Raw genomic sequence first — 13,275 nt, forward strand, 5'->3', positions numbered from 1 at the left:
CTATATGTGCCCTGTGATTGGCTGGCCACCAAGACCCTCCAGCAGGATAGGCTCCAGCACCCCCCGCGACCCTCGTGAGGAAAAGCGGTAGAAAATGAATGAATGAATGAAATCAGCTATTGCGCACTGCATTCCGTAATCAGGAAAAAGCCGAAAGAAAGAAAGAAAACAAACAAAATAAGGAGCAAATACGCATGGCTGAGTAACCATCATCATTATAGCATAGCAGTTCATAACCATCACATTCATCTTCATCAAATGATTTGTACTGGACTCATCCAACCTGAGCACATGCTGTTTGTGGTCAACACTCATACATCATAAAAACAGGTATGGGGGGAGGGGGTGAGACTGGATGGGGGTTAGGGCCATTATGGTCAGAAGTGCAAGCAACATCCACAAACCATTCTTACCAAACAAGGATATCCTATTTCTGACAAGTACTCCCAGTTTGCAGAAAAGACTGGAAGAAAATCAATTGAAAAAGAAGAATCAGGAAGGAAAGCAGAAAAAACGGTTGTGACACATTGAAGAGAAAAAACAATGAAGAATGGGACACAAAATCCATTCCACTCCTGAAGCGCCAGTACGGTTTACTTGGTGGGTTTTGCTTATCACAATACCTTGTCACCATTTCTTTCTCCTTGTTGGAGGCATGTCCGCCACTGCTGATGGGATGGATGGACGTGGACAGGAAGTACAGACGATGGTTTTTGAAGTACTGGTCCACCAACGGCAAGACAATCTGTGGAGTTTTTTTCACAATTGGTAACACGCTTGCATTAGTTTGGTCGTAAATACTGACTTCCGATGTAAGACAGTCACGTTCCCACCTTTCCAAAGAACTTCATTTGCTGTTCATGAGGAATCGTCCCTCCTTTGGGTCGTGTTTCCATGTCTACAGAAGATCAAAAATACCCAAATTGTTCAACCCCTTCTGTGTATTTGCAAAGTACTACATGTGTTGCTTTGCATCCTTTCACACAATTCATATTTCAAACATGATATTGGCTAATCATTAGAAGTTGGTTAGTTTTGATTTTTGTACTTTATTTTTTCTTTTTCTTTTTCCAAGAACTACCCCTCCTTGAACAGATTAAAAGGGATTAAATTCAATTTGCCAAATCTCAAGCACGCTGAAATGAAGACCAAAGAGTCTCACCAAAGTCCATCATGTGCTGGTGGGCCTGGTCTACATTTTTGATGAGCTGCTGAAGGAAGGTGTATGCAAAGCGCTTCTCTATGGCTGGCGTGTCCAACTCCTGCAATTTCACCCCCCTAAAAGGATACACAGTCTTGTAGAAGTATTGCTGTTTATGACATTCAACAGAAGGATCAACGGCGGCCATTGCTTCAGTTAGTTCGGTACAGTTGGCTTGGAAATGCTCCTAATGATTATTTCTTAGTCCACTTATCTGAAGCTTTTTTGGATCAATCGAGTTATCGGACCAAAACACAAACAGTTATACCAGAAAACAAGTTTTCCCAAGCAAACTGAATCCCACTGCTTACACCCAAACCGAAACAGGGTTTTCACATGATGACTATTTTCCGATGATGATGAAATGATGCTGGCCCACTGCGGTGTATGGACATACACTGTCAACGCAAAGTGTAGAAAAAAAACGGTCTTACCTCGACACCGTGTAACCATTAATCTGGAGGAACTTCAGCATGTCTTGTGCTTTTTGTCTGTCCTTTAATTTCTCTTTGGCAGTCATTGTATCAAAGGGGACCAGTAAGGGGTGATTTCCTCCACCTGAGGTACAAAGACAAAAAACGATGAGAATATAGGAAGTCTACCTGTGAAGGACTATACCAGTTCCAGTTCTGCTTGGTCCTGGTTAAGACCACGTATGCCGGAAACGTGAATCAAAAAAGATCATCACGCAAAGGTGACATTTCTAGGTCTTCATTCCATGCCAGGACTCTGCTTATTAGGGGAGTGGTGTGTGGTGGACCAGAAATGGCCCCCGAGCTGCACTTTGAACACCCCTGCTGTACAGTGTGGTGTGTGGTTGAATTTTTCCAGATGAAAAGCAAGTGCCTGGATCCATCCATCCATTCATTTTCTACCGCTTATCCTCACGAGGGTCGCGGGGGGTGCTGGAGCCTATCCCAGCTGTCTTCGGGTGAGAGGCGGGGTACACCCTGGACTGGTGGCCAGCCAATCACAGGACACATATAGACAAACAACCATTCACACTCACATTCATACCTATGGACAATTTGGAGTGGCCAATTAACCTAGCATGTTTTTGGAATGTGGGAGGAAACCGGAGTACCCGGAGAAAACCCACGCTCCATTCCATTCCACAGACTTGGAGCAGCTGTGCAAAAGGCGTTAGTCGGAGTTTCTTGAATCATACAGTATGTCTGATCTTAACATACTGGAGTTCTCCTGCTGAAATAAAGTAAAGAGTCACGTGTGAGACGTATTGGCCATACCACACCTTTGGCTTCCAGCTCCATTTTCTTCTTCCTGGCCCAGATGTTATGATAGTTCTCTGCAAGCAGCTCTGCCATTGACTGAAAAACACAACATGTACTGTAACTGTTCCACAGAACATCTCCAACCATCTAATACTTGGAGTCATTATGGTGTTTTTCTTGTGGATAATTACAAATATACTGAATAATTTAATCCAATTGTACATATTGTATATAGAATATATGCTATATATTACAGTATATATACTATGTATATTAGGGTGCATCAAATTTGAATGGGAAATTAATATCAATTTGGCTGGCATTCAATTTTTTTCTAATGAACATAAAAATGTCTTTTGCAAAGTTTTGAGGAAATCCATTGAGATTTAGGGGTGCCACCTCACACATAAACTTTTGTAAAATTTCAGAAAATGTGCAATTTTTAGTCTAATTGCCAAAAAGTTGACGTGGAAATGTTGAGTACAATGAACTTCTATACAGCATCATTTTCTATAGGGTTATCAAAGGGGGCCCAGACCAAAGACCAAGCTGCGACTGCTAGTCTGAAAGGAACTAGTTGTTGTGTACCTAAAATAATAAATGGACAAGTGTATACCACCTTATGTAGGACTACAGTACTACTCTCAATAAATATGAGGCATCAGTAATACTGTCTACTCTATATTACTGTTGTTGATGTTATGCTTGCTCTGCTATTAGCTAACTGTCATTAGCATTAGCTAATGCTAGCTACAGTCGAGGCAATGAGCACTAAATACCTATAAATATGACTACAAATCATTCAAATTACAAAGACAAAACCACAAATTTGCTAGTAATATGTAATAGGAGTATAAATACCAACAAAAACATATAAAGATCACCTTAGAGTTCTTGAGCTGCAGTCTTTGCTGACCTCAAATCTCCATGGCGACCATTGAACTGTTCACCACTTTATTCCACAAAAACAGATGTATGGTGGCACCCCTAAATAATCATGTATTGGAAAAATATTTTGTATGTGTTGTTTCTACATATATTGGAACACTTTTAGTACCCAGCCATATCAAAATTCAATAATTGTATTTTTTGATGCACCCTAATGTATATATATACATACATATACTTGTGTATATGCGTAGTACCTGCATGTCTCTGGAGAGCGTAACATTGCTCATATCAATCGGACTGGGGTTGAAAATCTGAGTTCCTTCAAAGGAAAGCTGGGGACAAAATGATCATTGTTATTATTATTTTATATCATCCAAATTCTTTTCAAATTGATGCTAAACATTATGATGAAAGTTTCATATGTGCAGACACCGGCGTGATGTTTTATACCTGGCTGACCTGCGATATCCGACGAGATTTGTTATTGAGGTTGGCAGCGTCGCTCTCTCTGATCCTGTTGATACTCCAGCCCCAACAAAGCATGGTCTTCAGGGACTCTCTGATTGGCCCGTAGTATAACTCTTTATCCTATCAAAATAGACCAACATTACACAATTATTATTAAACATATGGTTTCCATTGCTACTATCACTGCAAAGCAAAAATGTTTGTTATATGTAAATTATTATTTATGATGGAGATGACCTTCTCAGCAAGCCCCTTAAACGGCTTTAGTAAATTGTGGCTCCTGGAAGCTTCACATATATTTTCCCCATACGACCAGCCAATGGAAAACTGCAAAACAAACATAACCGAGTAACAGTATTTCATTTAGGACTGGACAATTAAAGGCACCCGATATGACTTACCTTTTCCAAACACCACTTCTCGTGGTTATGCTCTGCATATCTGGCTATGACCAGATCCAGTTTTTCTGGGATAGTCACACTGGAAAAGACCATAATCATAAAGCAAAGTAAATATGACATTGCAAAAGCTCTCCTTATCAAATGTACTTCAATTAGTACAAATACTTCACGGTATAAACTAATCAACCTGGGTATTGTCAAATAAAGATAAATACAGTGGTACCTCGGTTAACCCCAGTTTTCAGTTAACATCCGAAATTGATGTTGAAATTTTGCCTTGGTTTGCATTCGCTCGCCTGGTTAACATGCAATATGGCGCTCGAGACAAACTTGTTCACAGAGGCCATCTTGGATCACATGCCCAAGGCGAACCTTGTGACACTACGGCAGCCTGTAAGGCAAGGGTCTCAAACACGCGGCCCACGGGCCAAATGTGGCCCGCAGGACACTACTTTGAGGCCCCCGCCTTGATATGAAAGTTTAATGCGGCCAGAACAAGTTTGATATGGATGCTGTATGGTATCATGTACCCAGAAAAAAATTATTACGTTTGATTAATGTTCATGTTAATGGTTAAATAACTGTTAATAGTTATCCTCCCTATCCGTGTGGAAGTGGTAAGTTTTTGGCTATTTAACTTTAAAGGAAATAACTTGAAGGCTACCGTTTAGGTCACTAGCTCTCTAGTTTGCGAGTTAGCATGTGTCTCAAGACCCTGCAGTTGCGCAATATGTTGTAAATAAAAAGAGTATAAATGTGACTATAGTCGTGTTTTGTCATGTCTACAGGGCTCTAATAATGCTTTGTTCATTTTAATCTGAAAAGAATAATTTGTCTACCCACCAACTATATGTGGTTTCTTAAGTTTTTATTATTTGCCGTTTTATTATTATTATTATATTTATTTATTACTGATTGATTGATTTTCTTTTTTCTTGATTTGTTTATTTATTTTTTATGTTTTTCATGTTTTGATGTTACAGTCCTCGCTCTATTCTCTATGGCTAAACTTGCCTTGATTAGAGTCCGTTTTGGCTTGAGTCGGACCTTCTGAAAGGAAACTAATGACGCTAACCAAGGCACCACTGTACCACTGTAAACGTGACCATGAACGACACCTCTGTCATTAGAAACTCAATAATACGTATAATAATTCTAATACAATAATGCGTATGGTTTATACGTTGCTGTGTCTGCAGGCCGGGGAGTGAAGTTTCCGTCAGAGTCCATGGACGACTGCTTCTCCATCAGGGCCATGTAGTTGGACTCCATGTAGTCTGGTGGAAGAGCTCCTGCTACTGCACTTAGGCATAACAATGCCAGTTTAAACAGCTCCTGGTCATAAGGCTGAAGAAAAGACCATTTTTCATTTCAAAAGGACATTAATACTTATTCTTTTTCTTATTTGTTGATTGATACAACTAAGAGGAGACAAGCATAACAAATGCGGATGCTTCTAAGTAGCTTGAGTAGCTTAGTTCTGCACTGTTCACTCGTGCTTGCTTTGGATCCGGGTGGGCCTCTCGGCAGCACCCCCTGCTGCTCAGTAAGAGCAGAAACTTGTGGATATGCGGCCCGAGGTGGAAAAAGTTTGGACGCCCCTGGTTCAGTGGTTGACTCACATGAATTCCATCCAGGCGTGTGAAAGGGTTACCTTTGTCTACATGCCCTGATTGACTGGTGACCAGGCCAGCTCCACCATCCCTCCAATGGAACAAAACAGACTAGACAATAAGTTACCTTAGTTACTAATGTGTGCCTACCTTGTGAGAGAGAGCATCAAATATTCCCCAGAACAATTTCCTGGAAAGGTGAAGCTCTTCATCGGATGCAGCTCCAAAACTCGCCCAGCCTCCAGCCAGGCAATAATACTTCCAACAGCGCTCAAAGTGATTGGTCAAAAGCTGTTGACAAAAAAGAAGAACGTGTATTCTTTATGAAAATGAAACATCTTCCAAGCTTATCTCATACACTTTGTGATTGTGTTACATTGTCGTCTTATATTCAGGTCAAGACAGTTAAGCGTGTGTTATGATCTGCGATGATCTGCCAACACTGCAGCTCTGCTCTTTTTTTTGCGGTAATATCATCAGTGTTTCCATCTTGAATCTGTAGATTTTCACTCTCAACTCGTCCGTGGAAAATGCTCAAACAAAATAATAGTTTCAATCAAGTCAAAATGGATTCCCAAATGTTATTTCTATGTTAGTGGGCTTCCGTAGTGTTATTCTATGCGGTATGTCACTACGTTTGCACTGATGATGTTTTTCCATAATGGAAGAAAATACATTGGTAGATGAAGAGAAATGAGTCCTCACCTTCAAAGGCATCTTGGTGTGTTCACTAAGCAAAGGAATGTCAAACACAAGCCTCCGCAGCAGATGTTGCATCATGGAAGGCCTCAGCTTACTGTGGAGATACAATGCCATGATACAGTAGGAATAAATTCATTTACAGTAACCATGTAACCAATAATAATAATACAATAATTATTATATTATTATTATTGAGAGTTGTGTGTAATATTATTGTGTGTAATAATAATAATTATTATCATTTTATTATTATAGTGAGAGTTGTGTGTAATATTATTGTGTGCAATAATAATAATAATAATAATTATTATTATTATTATTATTATTGTGAGAGTTGTGTGTAATATTATTGTGTGTAATAATAATATTATTATTTAACCCATTTTGTTTATTATTATTAGTAACAATTATTATTTTAAATAATTATTATTATTACTACCAATATTATTATTTAACCAATTAAAATAATAATAATAATTATATATATTATTATATATAATATTACATATTATATATAATATAATATATAATAATATAAATCATTATCATTATCCTAATGATTATCATTATCATTATTATTGAGTCCTCTTACCCGCAAACTGCAAGTAGACATTCTTCAATAGAATCTCTCTGTGCTTTGGTAAGGCAGCAGCCTTTGGACAGACGGTAAACCGTGTGGAGGAGGGAATCGATCAGTGACGCATGTGGCTCGGTCCCGTGGAACAGTGGTGCACATTTGGTCAGTAGTGGTAACACCGCCGTACACAGGTACCTGTTGAGGGCAAGAGCCATATCTGTGGCACTGAGAGCAACCTAACACAGAGACAAGGAAGCACAGAGAGGAAAGTATAAGAACCACATGAAAGAACCATTAAGGAGGATCACCAAAAGCATTCCGAGTGGAGAACCCGAGGCCAAATCAAAGTGCATGTCTGAATGTGTTAGACCGGAACAGGCTAAATGGGAATCTCTTTGGTTTAAAGCGCCAGGACACGACTTATGTCAACAAAGTGAAGATTAAAACCATCATTATGTGACACATCGACCTTCAGTGTCCCTACACGTATGTCCTTGGTATGTTCTCCCTTCTCCCTGGTGCAATTATCTTCCACGGGTTCAACATCCAGTCCCACAAAATCAAACTCCAAAATTATTATTCTCCAAAGTCACCACTTCCAACCTCAGCTCCTCGGTCTTTCCCTCCCGTCAGGTAAGGGTCACGTCACCACATCAATTCCAACAATAAAACGGTGGCGGATCTACAGACTCTACTTACAGTGTCCAAAGAAGCTGCAGCTCTGAGATCTGGTAGGAAGCCCACTTCCAGCAGGTGGAGGAGGAAATTCTGGTCTTCGACACCATAAACCCGGTCCAGAAACAGAACCATGGCAGCTTTATGATCCGGACAGAAACCAGCGGACATGTCTGGCTCCAACACCGTCCCATCTACGCATGTGAACACATTGGAAAGGATTCCTGACGATGATGATGGTGATGGTGATGATGATGACAGCAGTGCTGCATTTACCTTTAGAGAGGCTCGGCATGGAGAAAGGAATGCTGATGACACCCACAAGGTCTTCAATGGGAATAAGAGACCTTAAAATGGCTCTGATGCGGACTGCTTCACCTTTACCGGCATGTATCAGCTGATGCAGAAGAACGACAATGATCAATTAGATGAGGATCTGTTCTCGGACTTTGGGTGTGTTTTGTCACTCACATGCATCTCTGGGCCACAACGTCCAAGCAGGTCAATGAGAGCCGCGTAGAAGGTCATGATGGCATTCCCCAAGTGAATGGTGTCATCTTCTTCCTTGGACCCATCGCTGCTATCACAAATACAACAATAGAGTCACAATCACAGCTCATCACATTTTAACTCAGGGGTCTCAAACATGCGGCCCGTGGGCCAAATGTGGCCCGCAGGACACTACTTTGAGGCCCCCTGCCTTGATATGAAAGTTTAATGTTAGTGCGGCTCGCGCAAGTTTGATATGGATGCTGTATGGTATCATGTACCCAGAAAAAATTATTACGTTTGATTAATGTTCATGTTAAAGGTTAAATAACTGTTAATAGTTATCCTCCCTATCCGTGTGGAAGTGGTAAGTTTTTGGCTATTTAAGTTTAAAGGAAATAACTTGAAGGCTACCGTTTAGGTCGCTAGCTCTCTAGTTTGCGAGTTAGCATGTGTCTCGAGACCCTGCAGTTGCGCAATATGTTGTAAATAAAAAGAGTATAAATGTGACTATAGTCGTGTTTTGTCATGTCTACAGGGCTCTAATAATGCTTTGTTCATTTTAATCTGAAAAAAATAATTTGTCTACCCACCAACTATATGTGGTTTCTTAAGTTTTTATTATTTGCCGTTTTCTTCTTCTTATTATATTTATTTATTACTGATTGATTTTCTTTATTCTTGATTTGTTTATTTATTTTTCATCTTATTTTGTGCAGAAAATAAAAATTAAGATATTTGAGAACAGTGGAATGTTTTATCAGAGCTTTTATTGTAGAAAATCTGAACCAAAGCACTGAAAAAGTTTGTATATTTTTCTGTTTTTAATAAATGCGTTTTTTTTAAGTTGCAGGGCGACATAATAATAATAAAACTGTTAAATTTAATTGAATGAAAGAATGAATGTCATGTGACTTATTTTAAAGCCACAAAGCAACTGAGTGTAAGTAGAATTCTATTAAATGTACTAAATAGTAAACAGAATAGCGATCACATGCAAATATGCGGCATGATTGACTATAATAAAATAAGCAAAGACTTTCTTACAGGTTCTTGCTGCTCTCTGACGTAGGAGAAGGACCATCTCGAGAGGGATCCTGAGAAATCATAATTGCTCCTTCCATTGTTGCCAGCAACCCATCGCCACCCTCTCCCCGAAGCGCGGGGCCAAAGCATTCCGGTCGGCGAATCAGAAGTCTCACCACGAGGTTGGCGTTCTCTTCCACACTCTCACCTGGCCCCAGAGAAACCAGCTATACGTGAAAGCCAGTCCTGCTGATCTGATGATGAATAACCTGTGAATAAGAACAGTCACCATTGCAGAAGACGGCAAAGCGCAGGAAGTCCAGGTAGCGTTCTCCTTCCACGGGGTTCCAGCCGATGTCAGGATATCCTTTGCGTACCAGCATTGTGCAGCTCTGCAGTCCACAGCCTGCCAAATACTGCACCACCTGGGAAGAAAATATGACTTCATAACTGGCCATGTAACATTCAGGGTACTCAGTGTGTTTTGTCAATGTTAGTTCAAAAAAAAAAAAAGTTCAATTCAAGTTCAATTAAACATGAAAATCATCATGGCTGAAATCCTCAACGTACTTCCTCCCTACATTTGTCATGTAGCCCAAAGTCAATCTGGAGCAACCCAGGTCTTCATCTCCTGACTGTGGGGCCAACATGCTAACCACTTGCCCATCATGTGGCCCACTATTACCAACAAACTAACAAAATAAAGTAGTAATTTGAGGTAAATTAGGTTGGGAAAAATATTTATGGGAATAAAGTTATAATATTACAAGAACATTTTGAAGGATTATTTAAGAAGAAAGTTTTTTTTTAAAAATGGGATAAACTAGCAAAGACCAATGCACTGATGAATTATCTTTCCAAGATTGCTTCAAACATGGAACACACAAAATAAAAAGTGCATTTACCTTCTCTAAATCTGGCTCTCTCAAAGCAAGGGCAAGTTCATTATTATCCATCACCGATGCTGCAGCCACATCGAGAGGGGTGGATCCTCGCATCGATGGGGATGCTAAAAGGGGGGCACCAAGAGGTAAAACAAGTAAAACCTCAACCTTTCAGCCATTTAGCTGGGCATGCCTAGAAAAACACCCGGTGGAAGCACAAACATTGTGATTATGATGCTGAGCCTTATTATTCATTTTACTATCTTCTGGTTGGAGTTTGCATCGCTGTACTACATCTTATTGTAGTTTGTTTACTAATGTCCTACATGAAAAAGCTAAGTATTAAAGTATTATATACAGCTGTCAGTGACTGAGAATTATTCTTTTTGAAGTGACTTTCTGATTTGTTTCTCATAGCAAGATGTGATTTTGTGAAATTATATGTCACAAAATAAGTTTGAAATAATTAGAGCCCTCTAAACATGAAATAACACCCCGAGTCACTTTTTTTAATCACTTTTACCCCCCCGTCACAAAATGATAAGTTTAACATAATTAGAGCCGTCTAGACATGAAATAACACCCCTATAGTCGCTTTTTAGTCACTCCCCCCCATAGTCACAAAATGATAAAATTAACATAATTAGAGCCCTCTAGACATGAAATAACGCCCCTATAGTCCCTTTTTTAGTCACTTTTACCCCCCCACAGTTACAAAATGATAAGTTTAACATAATTAGAGCCCTCTAGACACGAAATAACACCCCTATAGTCACTTTTTTAGTCACTTTTACCCCCCACACAGTCACAAAATGATAAGTTTAACATAATTAGAGCCCTCTAGACACAAAATAACACCCCTATAGTCACCTTTTTAGTCACTTTTACTCCCACCACAGTCACAAAATGATAAGTTTAAAATAATTAGAGCCATCTAGATATGAAATAACACCCCTATAGTCACTTTTTAGTCACTTTTACTCCCACCAGTCACAAAATGATAAGTTTAAAATAATTAGAGCCATCTAGACATGAAATAACACCCCTATAGTCACTCTTTTAGTCACTTTTACCCCCCCACAGTCACAAAATGATAAGTTTAACATAATTAGAGCCCTCTAGACATGAAATAACACCCCTATAGTCACTTTTTAGTCACTTTTACCCCTTCCTCAGTCAAAAAATGATAAGTTTAACATAATTAGACCCTCTAGACATGAAACAACACCCCTATAGTCACTTTTACCCCCACCCCCCCCACACACACACACACATACACATACAGTGACTTACCAAGGCCAACACTACTGTTCTCCAGTAGGTAGCTCAGATGGTCAAACATCGCTTTCTGGTTTTGACGGCTAATTCGACAGAAGTAACAAAGAAAGCGACAACAGTTGGCCACCATTTTAGGGAAGGTGATTTCCTGCAAAACAACAAAAATGTTACATTGTGATGTTCTTACAGGCCACCCGTTTTCCCTATTTTGGCATGCTAACATTAAACCAATCTTAAACAATGAATTAGGATTTTCATGCTCCATGTATAAAGCGCCTTGAGCTAACCGTTATACCTTGCAGTCTCCTCCACTGAGTACGTTCACCATAACCTCCATGACCGTCTCGTGCATCCCCAGGGCTCTCATCAGATTAGGATGCTGGTAGAACACCTTGTTGTTCATAATATCACTGCAGAGGAAGGGTTACTCACAACGTGTACGATGATGCGGAAATTGTCTGACAAATGGGATGAGATGAGAAGGGATTTCAGCTTTTCTCACCCCAAACCCCTGATCATAAGTTTCTCCTCTTCTCTACCCATGCGCACACTCAGCAGCGATCTGATCTGACCTAAAGCGGCCAGCAAATTGATGGTTTCCTCGATCGATACAGAGTTGATTGTGTAGGTCTTGGGAAGCGCCCGGGCCTAGGCAGGGACATACCATTCTATCATCTTCATGATTCTTTTGAGACCGTTATTCCAAAACAGTACCACAAATTGGCAGTACAAAGTACTAGTAGTAGTTTTAAGTGAGGGATCCTGCACTACATGTTATGGTGTGTATGCTTTAAAGATAATCATACATACAATTGAAATGCTAACAGTTAGCACATACAGATATTTCAAAAATAAACAACAGTCAAGAACCTGTCCTCCAATGCCGTCGTACTGCCGGTGCAACAGGACAAACATGGCTCTGACCAGCTCCGGATCCTCAATCAGCGACTCCTGAGACCAGCGAACCATCGTGTCTGAAACCAACTGCTGTAACGTACCTGAAGAAACGGATGCTGATGAATTGCACATCTTGCATACAGCAATATACGTACAGTATGTGTACTGTATGTACAATATGTGTATAGATACACGCTGATGTACAGTGGACGTACTTGGTTTCCGATCTGCTTTTTCCGTGGGAAGGTTAGCCATCTTCTTCTTCAAGTTAGACACTTTTTCCACCAACGACATGAGTCGACCGCGAATGGTGAAATCACAGTCGCTGTGGAGAGCGCCATCTTCATCCAACTCTATGCCTGACAGGACAGAGATGCTGTATATAAGATAATGCAGACAGGCTGGAGCCTATCCCAGCTGTCTTTGGGCGAGAGGCGGGGTACACCCTAAACTGGTGGCCAGCCAATCACAGGGCACATATAGACAAACAACCATTCACACTCACATTCATACCTATGGACAATTTGGAGTGGCCAATTAACCTAGCATGTTTTTGGAATGTGGGAGGAAACCGGAGTACCCGGAGAAAACCCACGCATGCACGGGGAGAACATGCAAACTCCACACAGAGATGGCCGAGGGTGGAATTGAACCCAAGTCTCCTAGCTAACCACTCAATGCACATGCAAGTTTGGTTAACAGTATGTAAATGTAAGCTTACCACAGTGGATCATGAGGTCTTCGTGGAAGTCAAGGAGCTGTTCCTGGATGTAGTCGGGACATGGGCACTCTTGCTTCTCTTTCTTAAAGTTCAGCAGCATGTTGATCTGAATGAAAAATTAAGTTGTTACAAAGGATAAAAATTGTTTACAGTCTTTGTTTATTTTAATTTAATTATTATAATAATAATATTATTATTATATTATTAAAAATAATATAAT

At 40.0% G+C, this 13,275-nt stretch overlaps 1 protein-coding gene across 8 annotated transcripts in view; it reads right to left on the bottom strand.

Annotated features, from left to right (window-relative positions):
* ryr2a (ryanodine receptor 2a (cardiac)) overlaps positions 1-13,275 on the bottom strand; it is a 75,428-nt gene that overhangs the window by 29,182 nt on the left and 32,971 nt on the right. For 4 of the 8 annotated variants that reach the window (XM_058061895.2, XM_058061893.2, XM_058061894.2 and 1 more), the window contains exons 41-66: positions 13,056-13,161; positions 12,550-12,693; positions 12,308-12,435; positions 11,940-12,085; positions 11,733-11,847; positions 11,453-11,585; positions 10,181-10,284; positions 9,565-9,700; positions 9,297-9,483; positions 8,232-8,340; positions 8,037-8,157; positions 7,785-7,954; positions 7,101-7,321; positions 6,512-6,602; positions 5,957-6,097; positions 5,377-5,540; positions 4,194-4,272; positions 4,030-4,119; positions 3,775-3,912; positions 3,579-3,656; positions 2,454-2,529; positions 1,636-1,759; positions 1,163-1,278; positions 834-898; positions 624-745; positions 414-463 (exon numbers count right to left, since the gene is read on the bottom strand). In XM_058061895.2, the coding sequence (XP_057917878.2) occupies positions 414-463; positions 624-745; positions 834-898; positions 1,163-1,278; positions 1,636-1,759; positions 2,454-2,529; positions 3,579-3,656; positions 3,775-3,912; positions 4,030-4,119; positions 4,194-4,272; positions 5,377-5,540; positions 5,957-6,097; positions 6,512-6,602; positions 7,101-7,321; positions 7,785-7,954; positions 8,037-8,157; positions 8,232-8,340; positions 9,297-9,483; positions 9,565-9,700; positions 10,181-10,284; positions 11,453-11,585; positions 11,733-11,847; positions 11,940-12,085; positions 12,308-12,435; positions 12,550-12,693; positions 13,056-13,161 (3,154 nt within the window). The remainder of the gene's footprint in view (positions 1-413; positions 464-623; positions 746-833; positions 899-1,162; positions 1,279-1,635; positions 1,760-2,453; positions 2,530-3,578; positions 3,657-3,774; positions 3,913-4,029; positions 4,120-4,193; positions 4,273-5,376; positions 5,541-5,956; positions 6,098-6,511; positions 6,603-7,100; positions 7,322-7,784; positions 7,955-8,036; positions 8,158-8,231; positions 8,341-9,296; positions 9,484-9,564; positions 9,701-10,180; positions 10,285-11,452; positions 11,586-11,732; positions 11,848-11,939; positions 12,086-12,307; positions 12,436-12,549; positions 12,694-13,055; positions 13,162-13,275) is intronic. The other 4 variants (XM_058061896.2, XM_078788904.1, XM_058061898.2 and 1 more) reach the window with 2 other exon arrangements.

This window comes from Doryrhamphus excisus, linkage group LG2 (assembly GCF_037039965.1).
Source record: "Doryrhamphus excisus strain RoL-2023G ecotype Guam linkage group LG2, RoL_Dexc_Guam_v1.1, whole genome shotgun sequence".
Classification (NCBI taxonomy): domain Eukaryota; kingdom Metazoa; phylum Chordata; class Actinopteri; order Syngnathiformes; family Syngnathidae; genus Doryrhamphus; species Doryrhamphus excisus.